This window comes from Gigantopelta aegis, chromosome 9 (assembly GCF_016097555.1).
Source record: "Gigantopelta aegis isolate Gae_Host chromosome 9, Gae_host_genome, whole genome shotgun sequence".
In the NCBI taxonomy this organism is placed as follows: domain Eukaryota; kingdom Metazoa; phylum Mollusca; class Gastropoda; order Neomphalida; family Peltospiridae; genus Gigantopelta; species Gigantopelta aegis.
The window spans coordinates 64817700-64839599 of record NC_054707.1 but is presented as its reverse complement, the minus strand read 5'-3'; the positions used below and the strand labels follow the sequence as shown (position 1 = coordinate 64839599).

General features: G+C 35.3%; 1 protein-coding gene across 1 annotated transcript; it reads left to right on the top strand.

Annotated features, from left to right (window-relative positions):
- Positions 1-749: 749 nt before the first annotated feature.
- LOC121381323 (40S ribosomal protein S13) lies at positions 750-16335 on the top strand. Its single transcript, XM_041510583.1, has 6 exons — positions 750-848; positions 5416-5464; positions 9594-9672; positions 13085-13254; positions 13599-13699; positions 16252-16335. The coding sequence occupies exons 1-6, from the start codon at positions 826-828 to the stop codon at positions 16283-16285; spliced, it is 456 nt and encodes a 151-aa protein (XP_041366517.1). The 5' UTR covers positions 750-825; the 3' UTR covers positions 16286-16335.
- The last annotated feature ends 5565 nt before the right edge of the window (positions 16336-21900 follow it).

The window sequence follows — 21900 nt, the reverse complement described above, 5'->3', positions numbered from 1 at the left end:
AAATATTTTTCACTAAATAATAATTAAACTAAGTGTCAGTTAGTGATGTATTACGGAAGCGTATTAGTGCCACCAAACGCAATAAAATAATTCTATTTGCCTACATATAATCTTGGAAAAATCAACTTTAATCTTGGTAAAATCAACTTTAATGTTGGAAAAATCAATTAAAGTTGGTTTTACCAAGATTAAAGTTGATTTTTCCAAGATTATATGTAGGCAAATATAATTATTTTATTGCGTTAGGTGGCACTAATACGCTTCCGTAGATGTTCCAAAGACCAATTATAATTGAAAATTGATCGGTTTGGCTCTACCGATTTGACGATCAGTTATAAAAATTCATAATCGATTGTGTTGTAAAATGTTAACGGTAATTGTACCCCCAGTTTAGATGCTATAATTTATTTAAATATGTTCGGGATAATGTTTATTTTCATGTCTACATAAATAAAAAGATATATTAAATAGTTATTAAAGGTAAAATATACCATGTGTAGGGTCCAGATCCCAGTAAACACGACAATAGGTACATGAGTCATGACCCTTATAATCCTTCTTATGTTCGTATAATTCTAACCGATTGTGTAATCGAAAGTTGATCGGTTGGTGCCAACCGATTATAACCGATGATCGATGATGGAATTCCAATCGATTCACAAAACTAGTGTCAGTGTAGAACACGAATATAATATTATCACCTTCGTGTGATATGTGCTGGTCTTGTAACGGTATACAGATATGGATTTGTGTTTAGCGGTAGTTTGTTACGACAGCGGTAGTCTTGGGAATTATGGGATTGATCTTTCTTTTTCCGCCGCCATCATGGGTCGCATGCACAATCCTGGGTAATGGTTAAAAAAAACCTCACAAACCCACAATGTGTTGGGGTTTCTTATATTGAATACAACAAACACTTAGCAATTTCAAATACAATTACATTTTACACATTTGTATCATGTTCAACTCGTAATCTATTGAGTTTATTTATATAAATTAGGTGGCTTGTTCCCACGTGGTTTGGCACATCAGTGTGAATGATGACAAATGGTTTCGCCGGTTCTGCCTCCCTACCCCAAATACGCATCGTTCATCGTGCTTGAGAGCCACAACAATTGTGTCCTTTGGAGACAACAACGCTATAATAGTATAAAAATTTAAAGTATGAACATATCAGCCTAGACATTTGGACATAACCACCAAAAAGTAGTCAAACTATTTCTGCTCTAATACCACAACAATCCTATGTTTGACGTCAAATACGTTTACATCGACCATTTTCGAGTTCCTTGATTTAAAAAAATTCAGATATTAAAGGGACACACCCTAGTTACGTTTATTTGTTAACCATTACGGCGTTGTTTTTCGCTATTAAACCCCATTTTTTCACAAATAAAATTGCACTTTACTTACATTTTATTATTTAGAATACACATTTCCATTCACCTGAAGTGCTTTTTGGTAATCCTGATGTTTGTAAAACCACGAAATGTATTTTTTGCATTTTTTCACAAAACGTGTTGTCGAGAAAAAAACGTTAAGCAAGTGAGGTCCAATCTATTTTTAATGTCACAGACGTTGGTATATCACGTGACCGTTATCATTTTGGTTTGGTTTGTTTTCTCGTGCACGGTTCACGCAATCAACATCCGATTTGTTGTTGTTCATTTGCGAGATTTTTCTTCACAGTTCGTGAACATTTTCAGTAACAATAAAGTTCAAACAAGTAAGTGTCTCAATACAAAACGTTACAAACCCTTAAAACCAATAATTTTGCTAAGTCTACGTTATCTGGAGAGGGGATACAACCAGGACAGAACAGTTGGAACATGTCCAGGAGAGGTGAAACGAACGCACCCCAAGTCTGTGAAATTTGTCGTGACGTAGGCATTGTTGTGCTTCTACCGGTGACATCAGAATACTAACTTTCAAAATTATTTCAAGCAATTGGGACATGGGGATTCCCATGGTATTTATCGATATAAAACCTGCTTTTTCACTCCATTTGATAAAAACGTGATCTAAGTGTGTTACAGGTTTGTAGATTAACCAAATTATAATTTATTTTCGCTGGATGGAACTAGGGTGTGTGGCTTTAATCACTAATGCACACACTACACAAAGAAACCCCACGGCAAACTCCAGAGAGCAGAATTCTAAGTACCCGACCTATGTCGTGACGTTGCATTACATGATCGGCCATTCCGTCTTCCAGGGGCCGTCTCGTACAATAATAAGACACGGGGCCCGACAACCGCCCCCCCCCCCCCCCCCCCCCCAAAAAAAAAGAAGTTTGTTTTGTGTAACGACACCAATAGAGCACATTGATTCATTAATCGGTGGCTATTGGATGTCAGATATTTGTTAATTTTATCAGTGTTGGAGAGAAAACGTGCTACATTTTATCATTAGTAGCAAGTGATCTTTTATATGCACTATCCCACAGACAGGATAGCACATACCACGGCCTTTGATATACCAGTCGTGGTACACTGGGTGAAGCGAGAAATAGCGCAATGGACCCACTGACGGGGGAATCGATCCCAGACCAACCACACATCAAGTGAGGGTTTTACCACTGGGCTGTGGACAATCACTAAAGCAACAGAGAGTGGTACACACACACACACACAGAGAAAAACAATATTACATTCACATTTTCTCAAGGTGAAAAAAGTATTTGCTCTACAAGTCGTATGCCTGCTTGACATGTGTCACTCTGGCATATCAAAGGCTGTAGTATGTGCTATCCTGTCTGTGGGATGGTGCATAGGCCTATAAAAGATCATTTGCTACTAATGATAAAATGTAGCATGTTTCCTCTCTTAACACTGATAAAATTACCAAATATTTGACATCCAATAGCCGATGCTCTAGTGGTGTCGTTACACAAAACAAACTTCATTTTTTTTGGTGATTGTCTGGCACTTGTATTATTGTATGAGATGGCTGAGTTGGCGATGTGACGCAACTTCAAGATATTGGTCGGCCAAGTTAAAATTCTGGTGTCCGGAGTGTGCCAAAGCTTAGCTGAATGTGGGTGCTGTCGGGTTTCTTTCTGTAGTGTGTATATTAATGCTTAAATTTCTTTTTAATCAAGGAACTCGAAAATGGTCAATGTAAATGTATTTGACGTCAAACATAGGATTGTTGTGGTATTAAGAGCGGAAATCTTTGACTACTTTTTGGTGGTCGGCGATGGCCAAAAAATTACATAGCTTGGTCTCCGACTGTAATGAGAGCGTAAATGTCCAAATGTCCGTCTAGCTCTCTTACAGTCACTCTGGCTAATATCAGCCATGATCAGCAAAAGTAAAAAGTTGTGGGTCATTTAAATATTACATAATTCTCAAGGTGTAGGCCAGTGATGTTAAGGATGTGTGTGTGTACTGCACAGCATCATGAACCTTTTTTTTTTCTTTCTTTTTTAAACTCATGAATGTATTATTTAAATTCTGAAGATGTCGGCCATGATCAGTAAAAGTTCTTAAGGGGGCCATTCAGATATTACATAATTCTCTAGGTGTAGGTCAGTAATGTTATGTGGGTGTGTACGGCACAGTGTTATGAACACGTTTTTGGGTTTTTTAAACTCGTTAATGTTCTATAAATATTTGAGTTACATCCTCGGCCTCCATGAACATTGTTTTGTGTAAATAATTTCAGTTTCATCTGACATAAGAAAAAAAGTAAAAGATTTTTTGGAGAAAAAAAATGCCCACCATTTTTGTTTGCAATTTATAAAACATTTGGCTCGGAAATAAATAACTTGTAGTTCTTAAATACCATATAATGAAAAAAACAGCGTTGCCTGTGGGAAGGGGAGCAGATCAACTCGCCCCAAAACCAACTCGCCCCAGTCTGTACATCCATTTTTAATTTTGTCAGTTATTTACGGACAGTAAAGTTTGGGGCGAGTTGACCAAACACGGTGTCGAGTTGGTAGGGGGCGAGTTGACTAGCATTTGTGGGAAGGACTATTGATGTATACATACAATAACAATTTACTATTTTGAAAATACAGCCTTCTGTAAGTGAAATAATGGGTTACATAAATTTTGATTTCTCAGAAGCCTTTTGTATCCAGTATGTGGGCTAAATTTTTACTTGTGTAGAGTATTTTCCCAAATATTAAATAATGCATCCACTCTGTATAAATTGAGCAAATGACTAATACTATGGAAAATGGTTTCTGCACATGCACACTATAATGTACGATTGATTTGATGAAATAATGTTTTAACTTGTTTAGTTTATGATCAAAATCAACCAGCAAATGTTAATATTCATGCCAGTTTCTGTTGTGAAGACATTAAATACATGTCGTACTCGTAGTCTTTGATGTTGACATTCTTCAGATACACTTGTAAACTGGGCTAATTTTTATCAAAGTAGGTAATGCCAGAAAATACTAGTTAATACTTTAATTTTAACATAATGGCACCATATCAACTAATTAAAAATATCACTTTTTTAATGAGACATACAACTGTTTTGTTTAAATTTTATTACCGGAACCAAGTGTAAAATTCACACTTTTTCTGATTGAACGTGGAAACTGGCGAAACGTTACAAAATTTACTGATAAATGTTAACTTAGCCTATTTTTATCAAACCACCCCTTTCTTCTGGGAAAGGAGAAGTCACTTCTACTTTTTCAATTCTAGATTAGGGCCTGTTAGCTTGTGTGTCATACTGATTTTATGAAACGAGTGTCAATGTTTGTATTGCGGGAGTGAGGGTAACAAAATATTTCAACCACAACTAGGAGATGACAAAATGACATCATATTTTACATGCACAGTCTGAGAAAGCAACATCATATTATGACGTCGCTTCCAAAAATTACGTCATTAGACTTGTTATTAGATGTGTCCTTCGTATGTATTTTATTAACTATTTCGTTGAACCATGTGGATAATAAATGCAGGGCTACCTCTGGTAGTTGCCAAGTTCGCCAATTACGAATTTTAAAAACAATTGGCGAAATAATTTTACTACATTTTATTAGAAAAATACTGTTTTCTGCCAATTTTGAAGTTTCATAGATAATTTGGCAAAACTTGGTGTTAACCCAGAGTGAAATGGAAGTAGTGATTAAATGTATCACAGGGGAGGGGAGAAAAGTTTTACAGTGCTTGCTTTATCTATGGCAATTTATAGACTAGATGTACATGTAGGATGTTGCGTACATTTGAAGAGGAAAGAATTGCTGGTATTTTTCTTTTGGCATGAAAACTAATCCATTTATTGTGAGTATACATTTATGTGTGTAGTTGCCTGCTAAATTGCTGACAGTTTGTAAGAGTCCACTATGTAATGAAGTATAACTAATTCATCACCCCCCCCCCCCCCCCCCCCCAAATAAATTGAAATGATGGTAACATTATGACATAAATGTGTTTTCTTTTTCAGAAAGGGAATTTCCCAATCAGCATTGCCATACAGACGGTCGGTGCCTACAGTGAGTTGCTTACGCTATTAAAACATTGTTAAACATACAATAGTAGTTTGTTTCACAGACACCACTAGAGCACATTGATTAATGAATATTTATCCATATTAAAAATACATTGTTCCACATAGCTAATGCTAATCCTGTTCCTTGGTAAATCTTTCTGACTCGTAGGAGTTAACCAGAAAATGGCTATCTTGATTTTAAAAATATTTTGCAGTTCAGATTTTTCAATTCACATTCGAACTTGTTCATTGAAGTCTATTAATTACGGTAATACCATCAAATTGACAATACATGATTACATACAGAATGTGAACCATTCAGTTGTTTATTGCAAGGTTTACTGGTTTAAAATAGCTGTAAGCAGGCCTAGTCTTTTAAGGTGCGCAAGTGCGATCATACTCCTACAGCTCACGTAATTTCAATCTGACGAGAGTGAAATATAACGCACGTTACACTTAACAAACAGCGCATGTAAAATAATTTTGTATATCAATTGCCGCTTATTACCATATGTAGCTGATAGAAAGACCCATATAATAATACCAGAAAAAGTGACATGAACGTTGGCGTCCATGGAAGGTTTTTAATGAATTTAATGTATGACTGGTCCTTCTCTTTTCTATACAAATCGGAAAATATTGGTTTAAGATCATGTACCAATCCGATAAAAACTCTTTTGGTCATTTAATTTATTATTTAGACACAGTCCACTTTTGTAAGGTGATAGATCACAATGTCTGATACGGCTAACTTATTTATACTGTTCATATAGTTATGGAAAAAAAAGGAATTGAATTAAAAAATGGCTTTTGTAGCCTACGCAAATGAACTTGTAACAGAAATCAGCGAAGTCGGTAAAACTTGTCTCAATTAGTTCATATCTGTTGGCCTACAAAGCTTACTTGAGGTCTCGAAAATGGCAAATGTGTAACTTTCTGCTTTCTTTAAAAAAGAAATGAAATTGAGACAAAGACAATTTAAAAGTAGACAGATTAAAAAAAAGAAGGAAATTAAATGATACTAGCAGCCCTTGAAATTCGGACAATTTTGCTACAGCAATTAAGTGTCGTCGCAAATAAATTTTGAAACTGCACTACAGCAGCAATTTTGAAGAAAAGATGAATGCTGTCAAAATTATTCATGTATGATCCACTGCAGTAATAATATGCTAAAACGTGACATCTCAACAAAAAAATTAACTATATATAATAGAAAGTTAACTCAATAGGTTTTTATTGAAAATGAGCTTGGACTAACATATCAAAGGTCTATTCATGTAGTGTTACCTGTAGAACCTATCAACTCCATCTACAACAGAATAAAGCACCTACATGTACATCGATCTGAAACGTTTTTAAGATGTGACCAAGACTGGTGTTTAAGAGTTTCCACTTTGAAATATTTATGTAAAACCGATTTAAAAGAAAACAAAACAAACCTGTTAATCAACGGCATGGCATTTCTTTATCACAGTAGTTCATGTCACACATTTTCCCACCTGGGCAGCTTCTATGCTGGAATAAGCTGATTAATATTAAATGGAAAAAAATAGGGCTACACTATTATACATGTAGATGTTTTTATCTGGGATCTGTAATCAGAGACTCTTTATCACTTCCAGATTTGCAACAGCATTGAAATGCCGTCACAAATCAATTTTGCGGTGGCATTGCTGATTGCCATCACAAATTTCGAGGGCTGTAGCAGGGCTCGAACTTGACGTTTTCTCCCACAACAATTTTTTAAAAGAATAGCCATGGGTGAAACAGTCCACCGACAGCAATTTTGAGCCTGCCTATGGTAATTTTATAGTGACATTTGCAGCAAATACATATGACTGAAAGGCTATATTGTTGTATGTAGACATCTTTTAAATGTGCAAATGTTAAATCAGGGCACAATATTTCACGCGAACTGCCGTTCTGTTCGCATGTTGGTTACACAAAATTAAATTTATGCAAACTGCAAATCGGTTATCTTGTGACCTGTAGACGTTCAGAAATTAAAACTTGCAGACTTTTCACGATTACAGTAAGTTTATTCATGCAGACATATTACTAGTATTCCGACAAATGTTTTAGACTGATTTTTAGATACTTGATATGCGGCAAACCAGTAGACAACGGTATATTTCAACGATTGTAACTTGCGACCAAAGGCTCAGTATAGAGTCGATCCAAAAGTTTTAAAGAAATGTGCATGGATCGCTAAGGCGCCTAAATTATCTGCTGCTATTCTATCTCTAAAGGAATATATGTAGACATAATATTGGATTGGCATTGCCTATAATTTTCACGTAAACAAAAAAAAAATGTCACAAATATTAACATCGCATAATGAGCTCCAAATAACACACATTTGGAACGTCACTGTAGTATAGAAGTACCAGCGATAAAGTGAAAGTAGCATCGCCACCGCAAAATATCAGTGTCAAATTGTGATCTTTCTTTTTATGTTATTATAAGATTTATTTTTATTAATCTAATCATGCACCAATGAGTAGCCTGTTTTATAGTTCAGAGGAACTGGACATTTGTTGTTTGGGTTTTTGGTGGGCTTTTTTAATCTGCTGTATACTAAATTTTACATATCAGTGACAAATGGTAGCCTTTATTTGTTATTTATGAAAGAAAATTATTAGTCTAATCATGTACCAGGGAATGGGCAGGTTTCCTCCAAATGTATCTATTTTGTTTCAGTACTGGGCTGATATTTAGTCCTTTTACAATAGTATTAACTTCCACAAGCTGCACGGAGGTTCTAGTTCTAATACGGATGCCCGAGGAAAGTGGTTTTTAGATTCGGTCAACGAAAAATTACTTTTTGCGATCCCGATGGCAAGTGGTGAATAATAATAATAATAAATCTACAACGCTACGATCGTACGAAAACCAAAGAAACATCTACAAGTCGCTTCTTTCGATTTGCAAGCATTAAAGAAACTGTTTTATAAAACTTTTTTTTTTGTATTTTGTTTTAACTTACTTTGAGCTAAAAATTATGTATTTAAAATATAATTTCAACGTCCACAGGTTACGCAAATATAATTCACATAATCGAACAATTGGTTACCTAGGTAAAAACTACGTGAACCGACTTCCGGTTACCTCAGATTTCAAAATATTGTCCCCTGTTAAATAGTGGCAGATAATGTACTCCAGGTGTATACGGCACAATTTTTTGTTTAGATTATCTTTATTACGGCATCCCACGTTTGGAATTAAATCCTTTGTAATGATGGAGTTAGTATATTTTTATCAACAATATTGGGGCCGTTCTAGGTCAATAATGTAATGCTGACTTGACATAGATATCAGAGCCGTTCATAACTGCTAGTGGTAGGTCAAATGACGCATTACAAAATGTTGAGGGAGAGAAAATGCCAAGTGAATGTCAGTGCCCCAACCAAGACTTATCAATTGAACTAATTGAAGGCCTACATTTATCGAGTTATTTAAAACATAAAAATAATATGAGTGATCTAATTCAATCAGTAGTGCACAGCTGAGATGCCTGAGTCGTAGTTCTAATTGAACTACCTCCTCAGAACCAGTTGGTTTTTCCCATCTTAACTATCCTAATCATGTTTGTTGTACATAATAATGAAATTCAAGACAAGCTGATTCCTACATGTTAACTACACGTTAATCAAACCATCTTAACACTGAAAAAGGTATAGATCTATAAAGTGTGTGCATCAAATGATCTGAATAGTATATATTGTAATTAAAAAATCATATTGCATCAGTGTATGTCATAATTATATTTCTAGTACTAATAGCACTGCTCCTAACAAAATTAATTCCTTTCCTGAAAGAGAAAAGAAGGCTGACTAAACTAATGAACCAAACAACATAAAATTAGAACAAATTTTTTATTGGTTTATTGGCTAATTTTTGCAACATATGTCTCTACATTTATATGTACTAATTACTTCATAAATTAATAATGCTTGGTTTTCATTCACCTTAGCATTTTGATGAGTGCGATTTTTTCACTTGCCAAGCTTTTTCAAAAGCCAAGGTTTGTAAGCAGGCTCAAAATTGTTGTGGACAACAAATTCTTTGTGTGAGACCTGTGTGTGTGTGATAGCACTTACATATTAATATTATAAACACTTCCTGCATTTCAGTGGCTGAAGCTGACCTCAGAAGATGTTGGTGAACAGATTTATAAACTGGCGAAAAAGGGTCTCACCCCCTCACAAATAGGTGAGACTTGATGTGATTTATTAGGCCGAAAAAAAATAATTACTTGTTTCCTATTACATGCTGGAAAAATATAGGGTAGGTAGGTAGGAAAAACATTTTATTTTGGAAAATAATTTTATTTATGGTTATTAACCTGAGTACTGCAGGCGAGATATCTCGCCTGACGTCACGTCAGTCAACATACTGTACACTGTATACAGTGCATTCCCCAATTCATATTTCCCACTGTTTTGCACACGACACTCACCGGAAACGGAAATATAATAAAAGAAGAAATATTTTTTTTCAAAATGGTGGCTTTTGTTATAATTTGTTTTCAATTGAAAATACCTTGAAATTTTGAGTTCAAAAAGTGGTTTTCGGCAAGTATTTTCGCTTGACAACTATGGTGGCACGTCGCGGTCATTTTCAGGGATCGATAGCTGATTGTGACCGCTAATTTCATAATAAATTTGACCGTTTTACCAACAACGAAAATTACCAAATATTGCAATATGAATCGTAGTTCGGGTTTAAAAAAAAATTCTGGTCAGAAAACCACTGTTATCAGGAATAATGGACATAAATACTGGACAGCTGGCCACAAATGCCCGTAAGTAAATGCAACTTTTTCGATTTTTTGCCTAATTTTAATCGCCATTAGCTGATCTAAAAATAATAAAAATTACAAAAAAAACACACAAAAATAATACTTAACGATTCATATATAAACTTTATTTCATGTATTTATAAAACATTTAAGTGAATATATGTGAGTAAAAATTATAAACTTGTACCCACTCAACATGTTTTTTGTTAAAAATTAATCCAGTAGTCTAAAGGTTAAATAAAGGTGTTGACTACCGGTATCCAAAATAACCTCTGCATGTATAGAAATGCATTATGCAAACCAACAATACCATTCATCACAGTGTTTTTCCTAGAAATGAAGAAAGGCATGGTAAAGTGACGTTTTGGTGGCATATTTTATGTGCAGTTTTAAATATAAGGGCTTTTTTTTCCATTATACAATTTTCAAAAGGACAAAAATCTTATGGCCATTTTATTTTCTATATCTATTTCATAACTTAAGTTAAAAAAGGAAATATGTAGGACTATCCACATAGGTGTGTTTAAAGGCTTCTTTTTACATGGGCAACTTATAAATTTATAAAAGGCAAGGCATTTTGATTTTGATTTTGAGGGCAACATGGTGCATCTGTGGGAGAGTACATACAAAAGACCCCTGCTGTTTAATAATAGGCAGAAGGTTTACTCTCATACTAACACTTAACTTCTGTACTGGTCCAGGACAGACTTGGTTGAACCTTAATTGGATAGAAACCAGTAAATAAGTTATAACAATTTCTTTTAATGAAAACTGAAAAGAAGGGTTCTATATTTATCTGTCCAACAATAACATTAAAATATTTTTTATGAATGTTATCTTTCCTAGTGTATCTAAGAAATGGTAGACTTAACGATTTTATAATTTGCAATGTTAGTTTTATTCTGTATGCATCCAGTATTAAAGTAGACACTTGGTTTGAAGCAATCAATTGGTCCAATGAATAGAAATGCAGTACAAATGCTCAGGATGCTCAAATGAATGTTGAAAAGTAAAGTTTGTTTTATTTAACGACGATCGGCTATTGGACGTCAAACACATGGTCATTCTGACACTGTTTTTAGAGGAAACCTGCAAAGTTCCCAGTGACCACAGTGACGTACAAAAAATAACGAAACGCATCAAGATCTTACTGACATATTTAATCATTTGATTTGGCAGTAAACTCCATCAGTATCGGTAAACATTCCCTCCCCTAGTTTATCAGAAGGTCACAAAATTTCTACACGGCCAGTTTGTCGCTGGAGTAAATCATTAAATATAGTTATTATTATTATTATTATACACTGTTATACGCTAGATGTAGAGTAAATCGGAAAAGAACGCGTATATTCGTGAAAACAATTTTCCGACTCTTCGTCCGATATCTCACGAAAGTCACCGAACTTCAGTTTGAAGAGAAGTAACTCCATCAATCAGTTGTTAGAAGAAAACATTTCGTGGCTAACGGGTCGCCAATAAAACTAAATTTGCGACAGTAAAACCACTGATATACGTCCGCAAATTGGAAAACACAGTAGGGTTATCCCCTAAATGACACCAAATTAGTGCTTGTGATAGTTTTGGAATGTTTTCGTGGAAATCGTTATATTAAAAAAACATTTTTGGATATATACAAAAAAGGTTTTAGGGTCGGTCGGGTAACCGGAAACAAACAATATTTTATGATACGCCTTATTTATAAATGTTGAGCAAATTGAGGATTTTGTCAGTGGGGTTCCAGAATTCTAAAAGGAGCAAATTTTTATTTGTTGAAGGCAAATGAGGGTTTTAAGTTTAATCTATTTACTTTCATCTCGGCGCATGTTAAATTTGATTTTTGATTTGAAAATTTGACATTTTTAATAAAATACATAGCAATTTTCTACCTCAGTGTTTACTTCTCCCAATGTAGAAGTCCTACATCTATGAAACTTGGTTGATGGTTGCATTTGTAAATGTTCCTCTTAGTGCATATATTTTGGTTTTAGTTTTTAATTTTTAATTAAAATACTTAGCATGTGGCTCAATGTAATAGTTTTGTGTTTTTAGATCCAATTTTCTCGTAAACTGTATGCATGTCCTACTTCATTGGAGCTTGGTTTATTATTGCAATGCATCTTTTAATAAAAAAAAAAAAAATTATGAATTTAAAATTTTAATGAATTTATTTTTTTAAATGTTATTAGTCCCCTACCGGTCCAACTGGAGGGGACTACAAGTTTCATCTCCATCTGACTGTCAATCCATTTGGCCCACATGTGGAGGTTTTTTAAAAAAAAATGCCTTGTTTGTCTTTCTTAGCGATTTACACATTTCACATTTTTGACAGTTATTGCCCTTGAATTTCAGAGAGACAAACATTTATTGTACCCTGTAGGGTACATGTATTGCTTAAGCAGTATTCTCTGAATTGCGTGTTTGTTTGTTTGTTTATGTTTTAAACTTGCATTGAGAGTAACATCCATAGATGCAGCTTTCAGCAGCACTGAACAAACTAATGTTTATACAGTGTTTCTCTGGCTATTGTGGTGAACATATTAATGTTTAAACAATGTTTTTCATCAGCTATTACATGTTAAACATGGTAATTTTGACATATAGTCTTAGAGAAGAAACCCACTACATTTTTCTATTGTTTGCAAAGGATGTTTTATTTGCACCACCCCACAGACAGGAGAGCATATACCACAGTCTTAGATATACCAGTCGTGGTGCATTGGCTGGAATGTACATCAAGCTAGCGCACTACGACTGGGCTATGTCCTGCCCCTGTGGTGAACAAGCTATCCTTTATACAATGTTTGTCTTGCTCTCTCTGTACAGGTGTGATTCTACGAGATTCTCATGGAGTGGCACAGGTGCGTTTTGTCACAGGGAACAAAATTCTCCGTCTCTTGAAAGCCAAGGGTCTGGCTCCTGACATCCCAGAGGATTTGTATTGTCTTATCAAGAAAGCCGTGAACATACGCAAACATTTGGAGAGAAGCCGAAAGGTATGGTTCCAGCTTGTCTAAAAATAAACCTGACAACCAATGAATCTCGTTCACTTCTGTTGGTCTCATCTGGTTCCGATTATTCATTCATATGTTATAACTTGATTGCAGATTCTACATATATATATATATGAAGTTGAGTGTGCTGTGTTCTCACTGTACTGGAAAAAAAAAACACACACTTGCCCCAATTCTTATTTCAACAAAAAAAAGATTGGATAAAAAATCTAACACTTATATTATGTCCTTTTTTTGTTTGTTCTAGTACAAATATGTTTGTGACACGGTGTGTATTATATTTTCCTAATCATAAAATGTTCAGTGAGTTGTTGTTTTTTTAACAGGACCGAGATGCCAAATTCCGTCTGATTTTGGTGGAAAGTAGAATCCACCGATTGGCTCGATACTACAAAAAAAAGAAGGTCATTGCACCCAACTGGAAATAGTAAGTTGACAGATTTATGTTGCAGGCCCCTGATAATTCAAAATTTGCATAAAACAAATATGGGTTATGCAAACACAAATTAATGTAACCCATTTCATTTTTAGTTGACCCATCGTGACCATGTAAATGATGTCATAAATTCAATAAGCGAACACAAAATGGGTTACACAAAACCATACTTACGTGAGCAATGCACAAATGAGCAATGTACAGACGAGACTATCGATCTCACAATTTTCACAGGCCTGTGTTGTATCTCTATTTTTTTTTTTTTTTTTTTTAGATGAATCATTGTTTAGTTTCTTAATGCTAATGAATTGGGACTGTTTCTTCAGTACAGGGCCCCGTTCCACAAAGCAATCTTAGCGCTAAGATCACCGTAAGTGATATGTTAGCTGTACAGTTACTGTGATCTTAGGGTTAAGATCACTTCGTTGAACTGAACCACAATAAATGTAAAAAAAAAAAAACTTTTTTTTTTTTTTTAAATGCACCTATATATAAGCAGGCTAGCTAAATGAGTTGAAAAATACAGATTATTTTATTTAACAAGTGTATTGAGTGTTATGCAGTCAGAATAAAATGTTTAATGGATATGATAAAGATGTTTTATAGTAATTTTAATATAAGAGCATTGCTTATGTATTGTTGTGTATTGAATCATGGATACAATTGTTCAGGCATTTTTTTAAGACATGAACACAGCTTCTTGCTGTGTGCAGTTTTCAAGTATAAAATGTCATTGCATAGAAAAAGAAAAAATTAAGCTAGATACATTTTTTTAAACTTATAGTTTACCAGGGCCCTTATTCATGAAACAATTAAACTTGAAAAATTACAGAAAATATTGTTTATTACATGAAATTATTTTGCCAAATTAAAATAAAATTTGCCAACTGCTTTCAAAATTAGCAATTGGTCAGTTTGGCGAATGCCAGGGTTAGCCCTGGATCACCTTTGTTATGCACATCTTGGTGCTAAGATCCTTCTTGAAATGGGGCCAGGTCCAGGATTAGAGGTAATTATAATACCTCGGTTACTAGACTATTGCTTATATCATTATAATTCCAATCTCTAAAAATCCCTTTATTATAAACCCTTGGATTGGTCAAATTCATATCACGTGATGATAAAAACTGGCATTCATAGCACCATGAATCTCAGTTTAGCACTATTTTTGGCTATATAGCCGGAACTACTTTATGAATTATGTCAACAAAGGAATCCCCGAGGAATAGCCTTGAGATTCTATTTTTAGACATCAAACAGTAATCGTCTGCTGTCAAACTTGTAAACATCTAAAAAATCTTCACATATAAATTATACCATACAAAATAGGTCGCTTCAGACATTTTTATTAAAGGTTAAAAGTTATTGAAATTACTTACGTTACATGTTTATAGTGAATTCAAAATCCCACAGCTAAAAATCTATTTTGTCGATCCAAAAAAAGTGTATAATTCCAATGGAATTTGGTCTTGTACAAAAGCGATTTCAAAAACAAAATTCAGTCAGTTCATGCCAACCATTAGCAGTAACGCGCATTCAACGGCATTGTAGTATAACGTACACAACACATAGCCACTGCGATCCAATCTTTAAACGACTCGGGTTTTGAAACTAGGTATATCATGTACATGTCGGGACACAGGAACGAAGCTACAACAGAGAATGTTCCACTTTCCAAAAACGAAACATCAGCATGGCACTGTCAAATGTCACGAATACTTGTGTCGCACCACTTGAAGTCACACATGCCAAAACCATCCTGTGTTGCCACTTCCACAATTACAAGGCCAGTAAACACAGAAACTCGCGGCACACCTGTTTCATCCATTTCCGGAAACATTGAAACTACTTTCTCCATGTCAAATCTATCAACACATGGAATTTTCACGCACTCAAACATTTTATAGCTGTAATTTCAACGTCGTAATTGGTAAATCTGGACAGTAATAAAAAAAATGGCGCTCATCCACAGTTCGTAGTTAAATATTCATACACCAACCACTTCACATAAATTATACCATACAAAATAGATAGCTTCAGACATTTTTATTACAGGTTAAAAGTTATTAAAATTACTTACGTTATATGTTTCTAGTGAATTCAAAATGTTTCTAGTTGGTATTGATATTTAATGCAAAAAATTAATATGAATTGTATTAATGATTGTAACATTGTCATTCTCTCATTCGGCTATTGACGGAAAAAGCCGAAACCACCATAGGGATTCCGCTAATGTTGAGTATGAATTTCGTGTTAATAAAATAGTAAATAGTTGGAAAATAGAGTTCACTTTTTATTTTAAAGAGGTTTACATTAATGACATGGTTATGTGTTTGGAATTATAAGAATTGAACGTGAATATTTTGGAGTTTTACACACTTTAGTATGAATGGCTTCGCGCTACGCCATTCATACAGTGTGTAAAGCAGTTTTGCGTTTCATACTAGCATGAAACTCAAAAAATTTCACGTTCAATTCTTAAGTAATGTTTGGAATTACTTGACCACTTTGTAGATGATAATATTTTCTATTTTCTTTTTTAGTGAATCTTCGACAGCATCTGCCTTGGTTGCATAAAACAAAAATATGTGAATGAAAAAGGACTAATAAATATTGGGTGTAAATTCTGTGGCCTAATTTTGTTTATTTTTGGTTTTGTGACAACATATTGAAATATCATTCACAGAATGAGGCGCCATGGTTGGAGGTTTTATACTGCGTTAGTATGCAATACAATTACCGTAATGTATGAGCTAGAGGCAGTAACCTGTCTTTACATTGTGTAGAAACTTAATTATTATAGTCCAGGGCCCGCAGTGTATTTCAAAGGGGGGTGCTGCAGTCAGTTGATCTTTGGGATGAAAATATATTCGAGGGCCAGAAAACTTTGAATTAAAAAACATTGTTGGCCATCTGAGCACAATACCAGGAAAAGTTGGGGGCATATAGCCCACTGAAGCCCATATGTGCAGTATTTTTATTTAGGAAATCGTAGGTATTGAAAAAATCATGTATATAAAATGCAGAAATTCATTGACCTTTTGATATTCAGATTATCAAATAACCCAGCAGTTTGAAGTTATTTATTATGCACCTTGTTGAAGTGATATAAGTTCTTGCATGTACATAGCAACTTTATTTCTCATTCAATTTTTATGAAATTTATGTATAAGAAGAATATATTTGGAACCAGTTTGCATTGCCCGTCAAAGATCGAGGTCACTTTATAGAAATACTACATCACTGCTCTATCGACTTCATTTCTAATCCGATTTTCATGAAATTTTGTATATAAGAATAGGACCATATCATGATCGAGTTCATTGACCTGCAAGATAAACATATATATATATATATAATGTGAGTTCATTTCTCATACATGGGCGAGACGTAGTTTGGTAGTACATGTACAGCGCTCACTTGATGCGTGGTCGGTCAAGGATCGATCCCCGTCGGTGGACAGATTGGATTATATCTCGTTCCAACCAGTGCTCCACAACTGGTGTAATAAAGGCAGTGGTATGTACTATCCAGATCCCATGCTGCTAATCGAAAAGAGTAGTGCATGAAGTGGCGACGGAGGGTTTCCACTGTCAATATCGGAGTGCGTCGTTAAATAAAAACGTTTCCTTCATTTCTCATACAATTTTCATGAAACGATAATAGGATAGGATTGTGACATCTTGAACGAGTTAGCGTTTTGCCTCTGTCGAAGGTCAAGGCCACTATTTCCAGAAATAAAAATACTATGCCACCACTGAGACTCATTTCACGTCCAATTTCCATGTAACTTCACATTTAGGAATGTGATCGCATCTTGAACGAGTTGACGTTTCACCTCTTCGTTGAACGTCACGGTCACTTGACAGAAATATAAGATCACAACCATCACTATACCAATTTCGTTTTTAGTCTGATTTTCATGAAATAGTTACCACATATCTTAACAGCAAAATGAAAGCGTTGTCTGTCGATAGTTTATAGTTGTCAGTTGCTATGACAACACCCAGGGCTATAGTACTACATTAACAATTAATTGTACTATGAAAACAGAAGTCCTGTTTCTCTCAATATTTTGACATTTTTATTTTTATAATTCTGACAAATTAAATCGAAATCACTGCTTGCAAAAGCGTGGTGGTTGTGATCTAGAGCAATTGTGTAATGTGATTGCACAGTGTCGGTAGTCAAGAAAGGTGACGTTTAAAGCCAAATAATGCCCAACTTTCTGTTGTAGAAACGGAATTTCAGAAAATGGTATATTTTAGACCAAAATGGTTTTGCTCAATTAAACTTTTATTTTGCACACCTCGAGAGTCTACCCTAATGTATCAGGTGCGTGTTCAGGACTTTTAGCAGGGGGAGTAGACTGGTAAATGTGGGTTGTCAAATCGGGCTCCCCGGGAAATATTTTGAAAACTAGAAAAAAACACCTATGTGGAATATTGTGTGCTGCTAATGTGTTCACTTTAACAAACTCAAGTTTAGATTATGGGGTGGGTGGGAATGTTTTTTGTGTGTGTTTTTATTAACTGTCAACATAAGCGTACGAGGCGAGGGGCGGTAACAGGAATTTTAGCAGGGGGAGTAGACTGGCAAGCGGAATGTAAGTGGGGGCTGTCAAATCGGGCTCCTCGGGAAATATTTTGAAAACTAGAAAAAACAACAACTGTGGAATATTGTGTGCTGCTAATGTGTTCACTTTAACAAGCTGTCAAGTTTAGATTATGGGGTGGGTGGGAATGTTTTTTGGTTGTGTGTTTTTTTATACTATTTATCAACTGTCAACATAAGCGGGTGGGGGTGGGGGGGGGTGGCAACTGTCCCCCTAGTGCTGGAGCAATACTTCAAATTCGGGCAAAACTGATGGAGATATTCTGGAAAACCCATCATTTCACACTCAAAATTAGTTGTAATCCATGTAAAAATGCGTAGTGATTCATTTGCAACCCTATATAGCTGTTTGGTAGTAATGCTAAAAATTAATAAAACTTAATGTATTCACATTCGAGTATTTTCGTTTAATTCGGGCAAAAATCAGTCTGCCCTCCCCCTCCCCTTATGAAAATGGGAGCTCGTGTACACATGTATGTCAACACATGAATTTGTGAATGTAAACTGTTCGAGGTGAGGGGTAATTTAGCTCAGTCGGCTGAGGTGCTTGCGTCGCATGATCGAACCACCTCGGTGAATCCATTCAGAATCAACGGGGTTTTTTTCCCTCTCGTTTCATCCAGTGCACCACAACTGGACAAAGGCCGTGGTATATACTTCCTGTCTGTCAGAAAGTGCATATAAAAGACCCTTTGCTGCATTTAGAAAAAAAATGTAGCGGGTTTCCTCTGATGACCACGTGTCAGAATTACCAAGTGTTTGACTTCCAATAGCCGGTGATTAATTAATCAACGTGCTCTAGTTGCGTCGTTAAACGAAACAAACTAAACAAGGTTGCTCTTTATAGGTAATTTTGAACTTTGGAAAGCGTATTGTCAGCCTCGTAGCATAATTATTTAACTAATTTTTTGAAAATTATTTGAACTTTAGTAACAAGAACATTTTGTTATTCTTGTTCAAATAATTTTTATTTGTATATAAATCAATTATTTATTTAGGAAGGAAGGAAATATTTGTTTTATTTAACGATGCACTCAAACACATTTTATTTACGGTTATATGGCGTCGGACATATTAAGAGAGGAAACCCGCTGTAACCATTTCATGGGCTACTCTTTTTCGATTAGCAGCAGCACCATTCCACAGACAGGATACCACATACCACGGCCTTTGATATACTAGTCGTGGTGCACTAGCTGGAACGAGAAATAGCCCAATAGGCCCGCCGACGGGGATCGATCCCAGACCGACCGCGCATCAAACGAGCGCTTTACCACTGGGGTACGTCCCGCCATCAAAAGCTCTAAGGTGGAGCTACCTCTTAATACTGTCATCTCGAGTATATTTGAATTTTTTTACCAGCATGCAATGCCATTGCATAATGAAAATCGACAGAATGATGCATCTTCATTACTATTAAGTAACTTGCCAAGGGTTATGGTCATTTGAAACAAAAGTTTCACCAATTGGTTTTTGTCTTGTGATTCTTTTCATAGATGTTTTTCAGCTCATTAAGCGAGTCTAGCTTGCCCATGAATTTGACCCTAATACAGAATCACGGTCATTTGAACTTTGTTACCGTAGGTTTTTAAAAAGACTATCCTGAGTTTACTGACATTCTGACTAATAAAATCTTTTAACGTGTACAATTACATACTAAGTATATTTTCTTGTTTAGAATATCAGTGCGTGTGTTCATTCAGTGTATTTCTGATCGTCTTAATATTTGTAAGTAGTCCAATCTTGACTAATTACGTACGCACGGAAAAATACATGCCAGAATAAAATGAAGTTTGACCTAGAACAAAGACCAGGCCCATCAGAAACACATTTAATGTATATTGACTAATAATTTATGCAGAAAAAAAAAAGAGTATTTAAAATGTAAATGTAGACGTCAACCCATTAACAATTTAGCAACATTCCCTTTAACCGGTTACAACTTTTGAATCGTTTCATGGAAAGTTTAACAAGTGATATTCTTTAAACTGCGTATATGTGTATTCAGAAATGTCATAGCAGTACATAGTTGTAATAGAATAGATATAATGAAATTGTATTGTACATGGAGCGCATTGATTAATTAATCATCGGCTATTCAATTGTTAAATGTCAATTATTTTGTAATTGTGATAGGCTTAAGAGACTAGGGAGAATGCGGAATTTTTCTAGGGAGGGGGTGCAAAGTTTTAAAATGTCACCTTCAGTATTCAAGGAGGAGAATGCTACGTTTAATAAGGGCGCCTCCCAAAGACACCTGTAGTATTCAAAGTACGCTAGCATGTATCATCTACATGTATATGGTAATATTACACACAAATAGAGTGTAATACATGAGTGGCCGTTATATACCATTTATCTCACAATGGGTTGTTTTAAAATGTATCTAACGAGCGAAAGCGATTTCCATCGCGCTGGTTTTTTATTGGACGTATGCCATTGGTGACCTGGTCATCAACAGCCAGTCGTATATCTTGAAATTGTCAACACACGTACATGTGTTAACAAGTATGCGTAATCATAAATAACACATGGTGTTCTCATAACGGGTGTGTAAGAATAGTATGTCCTACTCTAAATGAAATGGCGTTATTGGGAATGTTGCCCAAAGATCCATTTGCTGTGGATTGTTTTGTTTGACTATTCAGCATATAACATTCACGTCATTCTCTCCATACATCCATCCATACATTCATCCATCCACCCATCTATCCATCCATTCATCCACCCACCCATCTGTTTTTCTAGCTATCATACATGTCGAATTAGAACGGTTTTTTCGTAATGATGGCATCAACAGCGGTGTCCATTACATTTTTTTTGTACATGTGACTTATCTGTCAGACAGATATAACAGTTTGGAGAAGACCGAAACTGTCAAGGAGCCGTTCAGCAATTGTGTAACGCAAAACCTGGTCATTACGTACTCCCCTCTACCTCAAGTTTAAAATCTAAAATTACGTAAAATCCCCCCCTGCCCACTCAGTTGCAGAAATATTTCCCTTACATTTAATACAGGTTATAGGGTGGGACGAAGCACAGCGGTAAAGCGCTCGCTTGATGCGCTGTCGGTTTAGGGTCGATCCCCGTCGGCGAGACCATGTTGGGAAATTTCTCGTTATAACCAGTGCGCCACGACTGATATATTAAAGGCCGTGGTATGTGGTATGGTGCTTACAAAAGCTAGTTTGCTACTAATGGGAAAATGTAGCGTTTCTTCCTAAGATTATGTCAGAATTACATCCAAGAGCTGATGACTAATAAATCAATGTGCTCTAGTGGTGTCGTTAAACAAAACAAAATTTAACTTTAATACAGGTTTATTAAAACCTATCAAGTGATGTCGTTAAACAAAACAAACGTTAACTTTAAAATCTGGGATCGTGAGATTGTTATTATAAAACAAATCCAAGACAGTCTTGGCTACCTTCTCGGAGCATGTTAAAACGTTTTCGCGATCGAAGGAACATCCTGTTGGTGTGTATACCTAGGCGACAGGCGTTGTTTACCTAACAGGTGAATATCTCCAACAGTCACGTACTGTTCTTCAAATGGTGGCTTCAAAGTATTGTTAACAA